This window comes from Lithobates pipiens, unplaced genomic scaffold (genome assembly GCF_037356315.1).
Source record: "Lithobates pipiens isolate NorthernLeopardFrog02 unplaced genomic scaffold, aLitPip1_a1.2 Scaffold_18, whole genome shotgun sequence".
NCBI lineage: Eukaryota > Metazoa > Chordata > Amphibia > Anura > Ranidae > Lithobates > Lithobates pipiens.
This window is the reverse complement of record NW_027507758.1, coordinates 385423009-385438070: the sequence shown is the minus strand read 5'-3', so window position 1 is coordinate 385438070 and position 15062 is coordinate 385423009. Positions and strand designations below refer to the sequence as shown.

The 15062-nt window shown below is 36.5% G+C and overlaps 2 protein-coding genes across 3 annotated transcripts in view; one reads left to right on the top strand and one right to left on the bottom strand.

The window, feature by feature from the left end:
• Positions 1-15062, bottom strand: part of MCPH1 (microcephalin 1) — a 527088-nt gene that overhangs the window by 199240 nt on the left and 312786 nt on the right. The window lies entirely within an intron of this gene.
• Positions 1-15062, top strand: part of ANGPT2 (angiopoietin 2) — a 58920-nt gene that overhangs the window by 24425 nt on the left and 19433 nt on the right. Inside the window, exons 3-4 of the mRNA XM_077487777.1 lie at positions 5973-6094; positions 11277-11509. Coding sequence (XP_077343903.1) covers positions 5973-6094; positions 11277-11509 — 355 coding nt within the window. The remainder of the gene's footprint in view (positions 1-5972; positions 6095-11276; positions 11510-15062) is intronic.

Sequence of the window (15062 nt, the reverse complement as noted above, 5' to 3'; positions counted from 1 at the left end):
AAAAAATAAACGATAGATTAGTCGACAGACAAATTAATCGTTAGTTGCAGCTCTAATATTATATATATATATATATATATATATATATATATATATATATATATATATATATATATACACACACATACACACACACACCTAGATATATATATATATATATTTTTTTTTTTTTTTTTTTCGCCGGTGACACACTTTTGCAGTAGACTAATCATACAGCATTTAGGAGTCCAAGCCCTAACCGGATGTGCCCATAAAATTTTAACGGGACATGATTTTATTTTTCCAATAGATTTTTATTCAAAAGTTTAATAAAATACAGAAATACTGTTAGACAAATATCAGAGAAAAATACAAGCTCCCTCCAATACAATCAAGGGCCCAAATGTTATGAACAAGACCCAAATAAATGAGCCTAACAACCTGGGCTCTCCTAATAAAGCGTCTGTTTACCAAGAGCATAAACTAGGCGAGTATAGTCACCGTATGGCAAATACAGAATAAAGGCATATCTATAAAAGAACATCACATTAGCAATCAGTCAAATGGTAACACAACTATAGTCAAAGAAATATGGGAGCGATGATGATTGGGATTATGTTCAGTACCTCAAGATACAATGCCTTGCTCCCATAATTGCGTTGGAATGTGGGAGGCTCTATGGACCCTCCATATGCATTCATATTAAGAACAGCAGACAGTTATTAGACAGGGAGGAGGAGGAGGAAAGGAGAAGAAATGGTCCCCCTCAGTCTGGGTCCCCGTCCGCAAAGGGGGAGCCTGGATATATTTGCGGACAAGATTTTCAAATAGAGGAGCCTCAAACTTAGATGCCTAGAGTTCTTTGTAGGTGAACCAGCTGTCTATAAGTTTGCCTGCCAAAAATTAAAACCCATTCACAATTCTGTGCTCTAGGCATGCTTTAAAGATACCCAAAAAATGCATCATTGATAGGCATAAATGGTACAATTTAAAAAGCACACTATACATGCATTATACAGCATGTACTTGTATAGAAAAACATACATACTAGAAACAGCATTCACACTGTCAATGTGTCCTTACATTCAAAATTAAAGAAAAAAACCTACAAATGTCAATCCTATAAAGATGTTTCGCTGACACACGGACAACTGATTCCAACCAGAATGAAACAAACACACAAAGTTTGCTCTCCCAAGGACATTACAATGTGAAATCATATCCTCAAGTAATATTTAACTTGACGGAAATGAGTAATGAGGTCTTCCTGTCAACAGAAACAAGCTCCAGATGAAAGAAGTACAAGTAATACTTACACAAATAGTATTGTCTGAACAGCATGTGGCATGATGAGGCAAATTCTGCAAACATCCAAAGTATTGTCTTCCTTCCGAGAGATTGACATCAATTAAATAAATAACATTCCTTAGTGTGATCTCATAAGATGACAAATGTCTCGAAAAAAAGATAACACTGAAAAGAGTTGTCATATGGTGTACTTTCAAAAATGTTCAAGTGCTTTATCAGTCATTTCGGTTATATATTTGGATTACCAACTAGTAGGAAATTATTGGGTTGGTAAATTTAACCAATTAACCTCTCTGGTGGTATGATTATTTCAGATTTTAGGTGCTGAAAGCGGTACCATTATTTTGCATGGAAATTTGGAGTTTTATATTATAGGCCTGTAATTCTTATAAATAACTCACTTAAATCTGTCCAAACCAGAGTCTAGTAGACATTTCGGTATCAAAGTTTGAAACACAAAATCATAAATTATAATAACTATAAATAATAATATAACTTTTTATTCAATACATTTTAGTAAATATCAAAAACACTGACCTTTTTTGGCCAAACAAGGGTGAAATATTATAGTCATATTGCTTCAGTAAATGTCCTGGTTATGGAAAATTTTAAAACGTGGTACAGCATAAAGTCCGACATCATAGTCAGGACAGTAGATCCGGATTTCTTTTCTGATTTTTCTTCCAGTGTTGTCACGCTTACAGCAGCAAACCACACACATCCTTGTGGGTGCCGACTTATTTTTTCCGTTGGTAGAATGTGGTCCATAAAGTGACGACCATTCAGGCATTTCGGGTTTACAGCGCCAGCAGCACGATGTCCAGATCTATTTAGTGTCGTTGGTGTTTGATGCTTGAGAAATATAAGTTTGGCAACTTTCCAAACAAAGTCCGCATGAACCACAGGCTTGTCACTTTTTTTTTTTTTTAGAAGAATGAAGGCATTCCACAGGCACTGTTCAAGAAGATACCTGAATGTTTTTTTGGAATATTTTTTTTGTTGCTTTCACATGGCTGGATAAAATGTCATGGCCTGGTCAGCTCTGTCAACACCTCCCATGGTGTTGTTGTAGTCCATCACGACTTGTGGTTTCATTAAGTCTTTTCCACCTTTTGTGTTTACCATGACAGTAGAGGTGTTGTGAATAGTACTCAGGCATACATCTTTTTTGGTGCGCCATCTCAGTGCCATCATTTTGCCTTTCTGCCAGGCAACTACTTCTCCTGCCTTGAGCTTTTTATTGTCAAATGTTGGTGGGAGGTCATGCAGGTTAGCTCTAACGATCCCATATGCATCCATCTTGTGCTGTAGAAGGAACTGGAGAAGTGTAAAAATTATCTGTGGTTACACAGAAGCCCTGTATCAGCAATGGCTCAATCAAAGTAAGAACTGAAATGGTTGCCATTGTATAATTACTGAATCTTTCGTTGAATTTGGTTCCTTTTCCAGTGTAAATGAATGATTTTATGCCAAATTGTGCTCTCTTAGATGCGATATACTGTATCCAGCAAAGTCTTCCTTTGTAGGCCATTAGACTTTCGTCGATACTGATGTCTCTATCTGGTACATAGGTTTGCTGGAAATTTTTTCTGAATAATTTGATATACCTCCCAAATCTTTTTCAATTTTGGTGCTGGATGAGAAGTCTAAATGAAATTCTTCATTATTTTGAAAGTGCAAATACTTCATTATCAGAGAAAATTTGTTACTCCGACATGAGCGTGCCAAAAAAGGAGTGGCTAGTAATCTGTTGGTTGTCCAATACCACTTCTGCAGGGGTTTCCCCACCACTCCCTGAAGAATTATGAGGCCCAGAAACTTCCAGCTTTGGTCACTGGTTCCCACTTTCTGCTCCTTGCAAACCTCTAATGCGTAGCAGCTTGTTGCTCCTGGTACCAATTTGTCTCCATAACAATTTTTTCTATAACCTCATCGATCAAAAACAGTTGGAGGTATGCCAAGGGGTTGTCATCTTCAACCTCCACTTTGATACCAGGTGCTCAAGTAAACGGGAATCTTGGAGGCGCTGCATGCTCCCTACCTCAGTCAATCGAGCACCAAGTCCGCACATCACTGGGCACAGTCGCAGAATCATCGCTGAAACCGCTTTCTGTGCCTGATGACAAACTTCCCCACCAATCTCTGTCACTCCCTATTACACCGTATTTGCGCAGTGGTCCTACAAGCGCACTTTTTTTTGGAAAAAATACACTTTTTTAAATTAAAAATAAGAGAATAGTAAAGTTAGCTATTTTTTTTATTATATTGTGAAAGATAATTTAATGCTGAGTAAATTGATACCCAACATGCCACGCTGCAAAACTGCATTATTATGGCAGCTAGCTGCTGCCATAACGATATCCGTCTATAAACTTATGACATATCGGCGGTCAGGAAGTGGTTAAAGCTGAGCTCCATGCTAAAGTGGAACTTCCGCTCATCGCATTCCTCCCCACCTCTGGTGCCACAATTGCCACCTTTCAGGGGGGACGGGGGTGCAGATACCTGTATTATACAGGTATCTGCACCCACTTCCGGGCTTAGATAGTTGAAGAAGATCCACAGATACATCACTTCCCCCCCATTGTGCATGGGGAAACACAGTTACCAGAACACAATGGGGACCAGTGAAGACGCGTGGATCGTGCACACGCAGTAGGTAACCGCGCAGTGAAGCTGCAATGTTTCACTTCCTGATTCCCTCACAGAGGATGGCGGCGGGGGCAGCCGAGAGACGAGTGATTGCGCGTCTTCTGCTGTCGACATTGCGGGCACCCTGGACAAGTATCCATTTATTAAAAGTCAGCAGCTGCAGTACTTGTAGCTGCCGGCTTTTAATAATTTTTTTTAAAGAGGAAGTAAACCCTGATGAGTTTACTTCCTCTTTCATTCCCTGTAAAGGCAAAGCATAATGGACTACTATGCACCGCAAATGCGCACGGGAGCCGAGACTCGCGGCATTGCCATCATCGACGATGCCCCGCTCAGTGCGCCGCTGTCTACGGCGCATGCGCCGTAGATAGCGGTGCCCGTCTTCGGGCAAATATCTCCTAAACCGTATAGGTTTGGGAGATATTTCTTGGACCTACAGCTAAGCCTTAATCTAGGCTTACCTGTAGGTCAAAGTGGTTTGTAAGGGTTTACAACCACTTTAAGCTGGAGCCCCTCTAAGCTATTCTGACAGGGAATATTCAGAATGAATTGCATTTTTTTTTTCTTGCATTTTGCCCAAAAAATATATTAAAGCAATATTAAGCCCAAAGCCAAACATGTATTATATTGCAGCTTACCAACCATTACATGTGGTGGCTGCATCAGTTTTATTTTCTTTGGCTTTTTTCCCTGTTTGGCGGGTGATGTGCCCAATAAAACACCTCCTGTATTATCAAGACGACTCTGGATAAATCTGCAGTGGAGGCACAGCGGCACTGTCAGTCTGTATGAAAGCTAGTGTTAATTGTATTAGCAGATTTAAATATAACAAATTAAAGTCAAGCTCCAGCTCACACTTAGTTGCAGCAAACTTTTTTTTCTTTTGGAATATATGTTTATATAATGATTTGCATTATTAAAGCTGATTTTAAGCACCCCTGCCAGTGGTAAATAGTTTGTTTAACCTGTGTAAAATGATACATTCTGCTGGAGAGCTTGTTGCTGTTCTTTTGAGAAAGAACAGACTTGCTGGCTTGATCGCCAGATGAAAACGGAAGAAAAATTCAAAAAAGAAAATAAATGCAGCAATCACTTTTAAGAATTGTTAAGCTGCAATATAATAAATGTTTGCTTTTGGGGTTATTACCACTTAAGATAGTATTATGAAATATGTGAATGAAGGACCCTGAAGACTGTCTCCAAATTTATTTTTGGCCTTTGACCTCCCAGTGATCACCCTAAAGTAGGCTTCACTAAATGCCGTATTGCAGCCCAGACCCTGATCAAGTCCTAATCCTAAACGCCAGCCAGCCAACCAGTTAGTCTTCATTGCATGATCCCCTTCTCTGCAGCAGTCATTGCTTGCTAGGTAAACCAGTATCCTAACATCCAGTGGTGTAATATGCATGTTCAGCCCCCAGAATTCTGGTTGGTCACACGTCCAGTAAAATCACCTTTATTTCAGCAAGTCCATAAAAATACATCCAAAAATGTGTTCAAAACTAAGAGTCCTACATGGCAGGATACAAAGCCCTCTTCCTAAGGACACCAATTCAAAACTTATGAAAAAAAAAGGTTTTGCGTTAGATAACCTTTTATCTTTTCTTTTAGGTATGTGTAAATATATAGGCATGTAAAATTAAGAAAAGGCATAAACAAGAGGGTTACCACAAAGGCCATTAACTAGAATTTTCAAAAAGAGAACACAAAATGTGTTTGCGTTTTGTGAGATAGCTCCCTGTTTGAATGTATATATGGCATCATTTTGACAATTTTACTCATATATTTCACACACACAAAAAAAAAAAAAACACTCCAGTGATTACATTTAATTGGAAAATTCCACCTCAATTCTTAAACATCCATGTGCTATTATTGAGGATTTTCTATACACCTCACAATGTCCATAAGCAACAGCAAAGTGACCAAACTTCAAGATAACTACTTTTCTTCAGTAAATGACCAGAAATCATGGTTATGGGTACCTATTATATAGTTAAAATAATCTAGTTGCTTTGTTAACTTCTAAACAGGTATTCAACCAAACAAGTCGCCTGGAGCTTCAGCTATTGGAACATTCTTTTTCAACAAATAAACTTGAAAGACAAATATCTGATCAAACAAACGAGATAACAAAGTTACAAGACAAAAACAGGTAAGTGTTTGTATAACGTATACATAAAAAAAAAAATACCTTCCTGTGTATATAGTATTAAAGTATATTGAATAACCAATATATTTTCATTCTGCATTGAGTGGAAAGTTTTTTACAACCTCCCTCCCATTTGAGAAATTTGCCATTACTACCTGTTCTTTTGGCAGGGCATGAACAAAAGTCCTTCCAAATTGAGGTAAATCCCCCCTCAGAAAGTTGTCACTGGCACATTTGTCCCCATTGGGAGATTTTGTCTCTATTAACGTTTTGTAGACAACGCAAAATGTTGGATTTTCATCTTTCTTTCAGTCCCTGTGATAGAGGTTTTAATGAACACACATGCATGCCTGAGCCCCATTTTGAATCCTTTTAGAATTGAAAGTATTATTTTTTACAAGTAACACTAAATTCAATTATTGGATGAGTGATCCTTCGTTATGTTAGATTTATGAATATTTGATGTTGCGACTAAAAAGGAATAACTAGAAAAGCATGCTTAATCATGTAATTTAATCACCTATCCAAGTGTTTTGATTGGTCTTACTTTTACAGTAGATTTCTGACAAACTGATAAACTTATTTTGAACACTGTGGCATAATGTTGGATAACACATCTATTACTTGTGCACTGCTGGAGTGCAAACAGCCCAGCACAATGTTTTTAACAAGGTGATTATTATGGTGATCAAGCTCATTTCCGCAGTGATCAATAGAGGAAATACCATCTGTTTTCATAAAACAGCAATTGTGCCAGAGTTCAGGGGTTCTTCCTCAGGACGGAGATAAAAAGCATTTCCACAGACACAATGACATTATTCTCTCTCTCTCTCTCTGTCTGATACATCCCGTCCAGTGCCTGGAATATTTATGTGCTGTGAGAGAGAACTAATGACTAGACTGCAGTGTAAACATAAACTGGGGTGCAATAACCTAGATTCATTCTTACAGAGAAATGGGACAACCTCACAAATTTTATGAAGTTCTAAAATAGAAGTATAAAAATAAAGGATTCACTGATGGAACAAAAGTGTTAAAAAAATTAAAAAAACTCTGAAGAAGAGAACAGTACACATAAAAAATCTACTCTGAAAAGAAAGGTACACATAAAAAAGCTACTCTGAAGAAGATAAAGGTACACATAAAAAATATACTCTGAAAAGAAAGGTATAAATAAAAAAAAGCTACTCTGAAGAAGAGAAAGGTATAAATAAAAAAAGCTACTCTGAAGAAGAGAAAGGTATAAAAAAAATAAAAAAATAAAAAAAACTACTCTGAAGAAGAGAATGGTATAAATAAGAAAAGCTACTCTGAAGAAGAGAAAGGTATAAATAAAAAAAAGCTACTCTGAAGAAGAGAAAGGTACACATACACACACAAAAAGACTTAGACAGGTATGCATACACATATTAGTAAGAAAAACACACGTGCTTGAGCTTAACAGGGATTGAATATCAGTTAAATACACAGCACTTATAAAATGAAAGTGTGCCTACAATTTTGTCAAATTTTCACATTTCATTTGCAGCACCACTGCAGGTAAACTATTCTATATCTGTATGCATACTTTACCAACAACACAAACTACTGAAAGCTAAGGGTCCCAGTGTCCCCCAACATTCTATTCTTTGCAAATCATTACATATTTATAATGTACTGCAATGTGTTCTGAGAGACGTCAACAATTACTGACAATTCCTTCTGAACATGCTAGTTCCCTGGCTGGTTTGCTGATCGATCTGCCTATTACTTTCTGAGTTACCGGCCCACAAGTTTTCTTTTAAAGTACTGATAATGCATACATGTGTTTTTAGGCAGCACTGGGGTCCTTTGGTGTTAGTGATAGTCTGTATACACAAGGCTCTGGAAGTACAACATTGCCTACATATCTGAGAAATGAATATACCAGTACAAATCGCATTCTGTGCTGTGAGAGCCATGTAAAGTGAAATGTACAGATTTGTTATACAGAAGTCAGTTTCTTTAAATACATTTTTTTTGTTTTACTAAAATAATAAACATGTTATACTTCCCTGCTCTGTGCAAAGGTTTCGCACAGAAAAGCCACAATTATCCTCTTCTTAGGTCTCCCATCGGCACTCCTGGCTCCTCCTCTTCATCCAGTGCCCCATAGGAAGCTGTTAACCCCCCCCCCCCACAGAGTTTGACAGCAGCAGGAGCCAATGGCGCCTGCCGCTATTGATCTGCTGGGGAGGAGGGACGGAACTGCTGCTCTCATGCACAGCAATGGATCGTGATAGGGCCCAGGTAAGTATATGGAGGGGGACGGGGGGGGGGGGGGATATCAGGCACAGAGGGTTTTTACCTTAATGCATTGAATTCATTAAGGTAAAAAAAAAAAAAAAAATAAGGCTTTACAACTGCTTTAATCAAACTTTACACAGCTACATACAGTGTTTGCTTTGAACACTGACAATTTACAGCTGCACAATGTATATAATTGATCATGACTGGACAGTCATTTTTAAAATGAATGAAAAATGATAACATTTTTATATTTAAAAAAAATGAGAAGTTTGTAAAAAAATATTTTTTTTTGTTAGGTCTCCCTTTAAATCTATTCTATTTACATCTTTAAGCCATCAAACATATGCGAGCATCACATGTCTGTGTACCTGCATTCCCCTGAGTATCATCATTTAGCTCCCCTATTTGTCATTACTACATACCACTACCTAAGCAGGCAGCAATCCACCTCTGAAACAAATACGTGACAAAATAAAGATGTGATAATAATGCTGACTTCATCAGTATTAGCTTGTAAAGGCTGACTCTTGATGCCAGGGTTAAACCATGTTATCTAGACGTCCACATGTATTAGGTTAGTGGAGATTTTTAACATTCCAGTAGCTACATCTGTTATAAATAGAATGTAATAAATACCCTATGCTGATTGAACAGACAACTGACATGCCTTTTGTCACCTTTCTAATGCTTTGGGAATAAATGACTAGAATGAGCAATACAACAATGCTTAAGTGAAATCAATCAATAAATAGCTTCTGGAATTTACCAAATGTTCAACAAGATCTCAACGTACTTTTAAATGGCTTTTCAGCATTACTAAAGAAATCTAGGTGTGTAAAGCACAGAATTTTAATATAAACCAGGCAAGCCAACAGACACAGACTACATGCTCAGTGGGGCTAGAAATAAACAGGGATATTTACAAAGCTCTGCATGGAACACTTCTGAGAATTACCATTTGGCATTGCTTAAACATTTAAAGCAGCAGTTGTAAAAATTTTGATATACGAGGCTCACCATCAATATGTAGCTTTGCTAACAAGACTTAAAAAAGGTAGAAGAAATAATGCAAGAGTTTATGCATGGCTTTTTTTTTTTTGGTGCATAGTCACATTGGTCCAGACAAACCTGCCAAATTCCCATGTAGATATGTTACTACAGTGAGTGCCACCGACTTCTGGGTCCCATGCCAATCCACTACTCTGCTGTATAATGAACACAGCAGTCCTCTCACTCAGCATGGGTGCCATTCATAGCACACACTGCATTTTCATGCAAAGAGTTCTCTGATTGAATGAGTTGGAGTGGGGAGGTGACATCACAATCTTCATACTATTCAGTCAGAGAATATTATGACTTTGTTGAGAAAATTCAATGCACAATGCAGCAGGGCAGCCGCTCGCCTGGAAGAATGCTGGACCAATGTAACTATGCAAAAATTCATACCTAAACTTTAGCTTTACCTTTTATTAGCAGTATAACGCCTCTTTTACAGTTACGAATTGTCTCAGATTTTAAGGGATATCCCTGGGTTTTTAAAAAATCAAAAATCCCTGTTCCAAAAAAAAAAAAAAATAAATAAAAAGTATCTGGCTTTAAGACACAACAAATTAAATTTTATCATAATCTAGTAACAGCAATACCATTAATAACTTAAAGTATATGTGACCCCTCACCTTGTAAAACAACCTATTTAGTTTCAAATCGAAACAAAATGTATATGTATGTATAAATATATATACACATTATATATATATATATATATATATATATATATATATATATATATATATATATATATATATATATATATATACACACACATATATAGATACACATATATATATACACACATACATACACACACACACACACACACATATATATATATATATATATACACACACACACACACACACACACACACACACACACACACACACACACTTTGTTTCTGACAGGGGGATGCCCCTCTCCCTGCCAGAACACTCCAGTCAGCGCTCTCAGCCATTGGCTGAAAGCGCTGATTGGGAGCCAGAGGGCTGCTAGTTTTCTAGCATGCTTGGCCTGCTTCTACCGGACCGGCTGCCTTACATCCAGGCTGAATGTCAGACAGTTTTTATTGAACTGGCCAATGTCGACCGGCATTCAGCCCATTTGTACGGGGCTTTAAAGTTGGCCTAGAAAACTTGCAAAGAAAATTATGCCACTGTGGTAGAATGAAGCATGCACTTTCTTCATCCCTAGTATAAACTCAACTGTACACTGTATTTTATTTAACGTTATGCGAGTGAGAGGCTAAAGCAGAGAGGGGGGGGGGGGGGACTGTGTGATAAAACCTATATACATAATAAACACAATTCCTGCACATGAACAGAGATTTGTATGACTGCATCATCCCTGGGAGAGCATCTTATATCAGGCAGAAAAGGCTGATCCTGAATGATGCCTTAAATGTGGTGCCAACCATTATCAAGGCAGCGATTCCCAACCTCAGTCCTCAAGTACCCTCAACAAACCAAGATTTGAAAGTTTCATAATTGTCATAAATATGAAGCCAATGACATTGATTTAAAGCACCTGTACATCTTAAAGGAAATCCTAAAAAATTACCTGTTGAGGGGTACCAGAGGAATATAGTTGGGAACCACTGCAGAAATGTTACATATACACATTACTTTGAGAAAATTAGCACTTAAAACTGAATAGAAATGTTAATATACATTGATTTGATTGACTGTATTATCAATGCTTCAATCGTTATGCAATCTCATACCACGAGTCAAGCTTTTTGAATTAAGACTCCATGTTAAAATATTTGAATTCTTTTTCCACAACATAAAATATCAGCCCTGCTAGTGTACTAAAAATGCATTACATTGTTAGACATGACATGCTAACTTGTATATTTTTATAGTGATTTAGAAAATAAAGTGTCAAATATGGAGGATAAGCACAACCAGCAACTCCAGTCAATGAAAGAAGAAAAAGATAAGCTGCAAACCTTAGTACTCAGACAAAATTCTATCATTGAGGATTTAGAGAAGCAACTGATGACAGCATCTGTAAATAACTCTCTACTGCAGAAACAGCAGCATGACTTGATGCAGACTGTGCACAACCTGCTAACATGGATGACACCACAAACAGGTAAGTGGTTAACACACCCACTCTGGAAATAACCTTCAGATATTCATTCATGTTTAGAGATGAATCTACAGTTTGATGAAACGCTCATTAGAAAACAGCTAACAAGCAGAATGTAACTAGAGCAATTGTTTCACAGGTTGGCCCTCAAGATTAATATGAATGAAAATGTTGATAATTTAAATCCTACTTTCCTAATACAGTGGAAAGCCATACTTGTAATTTCAGTGTGCACAAATTTTGAGCTGCTTTTTCAGTATTTACCTTAAAAATACATTTTTTTAAATCACATTTTTACATTTCCTGGTCTTCCATGTTATTGCATGAAATATAGATATTAGGGACTTTTTTTTTTTTTTTTTAAACAGTCAACTTACTCAGATTTACACTATGAGAAAAAGAAGTAAAAGCACAGTCCCTGTGCAGTACTGTAAAGTAAGAAGAAGAGCCAGCATACGTAATGAGCTAATACAGCTAGCTGCCAAGATGTAAATATATTTTATATATAGAGCAGACGATGCATATAGAAAATTAGCACACATTGATAATCTACCTGTTCCTATTTACCTGTATATCCAAAAATCATTAAAAAAAAAAAGAAAAGAAAAAAACTGTACATTCCCTTAAAAAATTTCATATAACCTTATATTTGGTATTCCTTTGGCCCTAAAATGGCTCTATATTAATATTTACCTGTATATCCAAAAATCTTTAAAAAGATCATACATAACCTTAAAAACATGCAACATAACCTTATGTTCGGTCTTCCTTAGTTCTATAAATGACTCTAGATTAACAGTCTAAATTGCCACACAATGGCATAACACTCACAAATAACAATGCAGAAACATTCATATGTTAACCAAAATGCACTTATATCACACTGCGTTCAGGGGGAGAGAGTGACTACATCAATCTTTAATAGGCTAACTGGTCAGGGAGTCAGCTGCGTGAAGTAGTTTACTCCAAAACATTGAATTATCTTAAGCAGCATAAACTTCTGATCATCACCTGAATATGCTTGGAGCTTCCTATACTATGCTAATTAATTCTGGGTAACACAATTTTCATTTCCATGCACAATTTCAGGCTATTGCCAGTATATTTTACCAGCATACTTTATAAACAGTGGCTTCATATTCTCTTTTAGACTGCATTCACATCTGAACGTATGGTTTTCAGGCAGAAAGTTGCACGACTTTTGCCGCAATTTTCTACAGGTCAAAAGTTCACCAATGTAAAAAGCAGAAAACGCCTGTAATCTGCAAAAAAAAAAAACTCCTGTACTTTGAGCGACGGGCGTTTTGCTTCAGTCGACAGAATGCTAAGATGTGAACAGGGGCTATTGAAATTAATGGGATTTGTCTTGTTGGGCATTTTTAGAGCTGAGGCTTACAGCAGAAAAACACCCAAAAAACACCTAGGGGAGAACAGAACCTTAAGTTGCTATCCTCTGTCCCAAGCTCTAATCAGATAGCATGCACCAACTGCAGTGAGAAAATACTGTATATTACACGTTTTAGGCTTCCTGGATTGTGAGAAATGCCTTTTCATGATATTTGATTTAGTGCTCAACTTTTAAAAGTCTTTTTTTTGGGTTAACCAGCTTTTTTTTGTTAACCAGTGTCTGTACATTATTAATGCTACATATATTTAAATGTAGCATTTGCCAAGCTAAAACAGCCATTTCTCCTGCATGTCTACCGCCGCCTTGGTCTTATCAGGAGTGTGCATTTACCCAGTGCTGTATAGTGTGATAAATGGCTGAATGCCTACAATAGCAACACAGCTATTAGAATGTAATATTTTATGACAGAGCTATCATACGAGTAATGTATTTAATGGCTCTATGGGACCTATTTATAAAAGATCAAAGTCAATATGAAACATCAAATATATTTTGATTATCTGTAAGGCTGCCCTGGACAGTATCTCCACTCATTTTCATTTTAACAAGCATGAAAATAATCCAGATATATGAATTTTGGAGATGGATTTATATACAGTATAGAAATTATCTAGCAATAAAACGTACGGTCCCCCAAACTTAGTAATATTTTATTTTAGGATAATCGGACAAAGAAAATGCATGAAGCTAGTGTTTTTATTCCATCATTTCATTCGTTTTTCACTTTTATGGTTTCATCAATCTCAGTGCATTTCAATCACTCCATGTCAAACATGCAACAGAAAGGAAGAATAGTAATTAATGTACCGTAATAAAGATCTCAAAAAAAAAAAAAGTTCATCCTAATCTGTAACCTTTAAATTTCCAATTAAACATAGGTGCTATTTCTTATAAGATATCCTCTGTAAGCAAAGGCTTTATAGGAAAGCGCCACATAAAAATTAAATTGTCTGGTGAAAACAAGGTTTTGGATCGAGCAGTTCTATTTTTTTGGAAAAATACCAAGCGAGATTAGGCTAGCACAATAACAAAACTGTTATTTCAAGTGTTCTTAAACTTTGGATAATAAACTTAAGCACATAATACTTTCCAGAGACAGATGGGTATTAAATTTAGAAATTGACATGGTGCCCTGTAAGATACTGATATTTATTTAAAGCAGAAAAATAATAGAATTCATCAGATTTCCCAATGCCTCTGTTGCCAAAAACATTAGTGAATTTCACATGCACCACCTAAGCATTAATGGAGTATGTGATTGATTTCCCCTACATTTCATAGATCTATCGTTGGAATCACCTTTTAACAACAGGTTTATTTTTTCATAAACATCACAGCTTTCCTCCCTCTTATTAATTCACTTTATCAGATGCAGACTGCTCAACAGCTACCAGAGGGAAAGGAAAAAAAAAATCCACCTTTGTCATGACCATCTGTGTTTCATGAGTGCAGAATTCCCAAATCCTCACTCAGTATAACTGCATAGTTACAGGACCAATGAAACTCATCAATGCTAATCTATTATGTACCAGTAATATTTATAAAGATGCACAGACAAAACTGAGAATATTTAACACCCAGATTACTCCCAGTCCAGTTATTCAGACAGCCCACAGTATATTAGGAGATAAAACATTTGCACTTAAGTACACATAAAATGTTAGTAAAGAACTTTGCAGTAACAGGCCTTGGGTTCAAATTCCACAGGATGTAAATCCACAAGAAATTTCCATGTTTCTCCTGGGTTTCCTCATACAAAAACAATGGTTGATTGGCACCTGCCATTGTGGTATGGATATTGCAATGTAAGCTCCTTCAGGAGTAGGGACTGATGTGAGCAGTCTATTATTCTGTAAACGGAATTTAAGCACTATATTACTGCACGTGTTGCCATCAGCAACTGAAGCAGACATCTTCCTTTTTTTTTTTTGCACTAGAAAAAAAATTGAGACTAACTTATAAAGAGAATACATTTTCTCTAAATATTCAAAGAAAATTTTAAAAAGTACAATTTTTTTTTTTACCTATATAGAAATATTAGGTAATTTGTCTGAGCAAACAAAAATTGCTTAATGGCTATTTGCTCTCAGCTTTTAAAGGTGTACAAATCTTGTGGATACAACATACACAATTAGCATATTTAAAAAT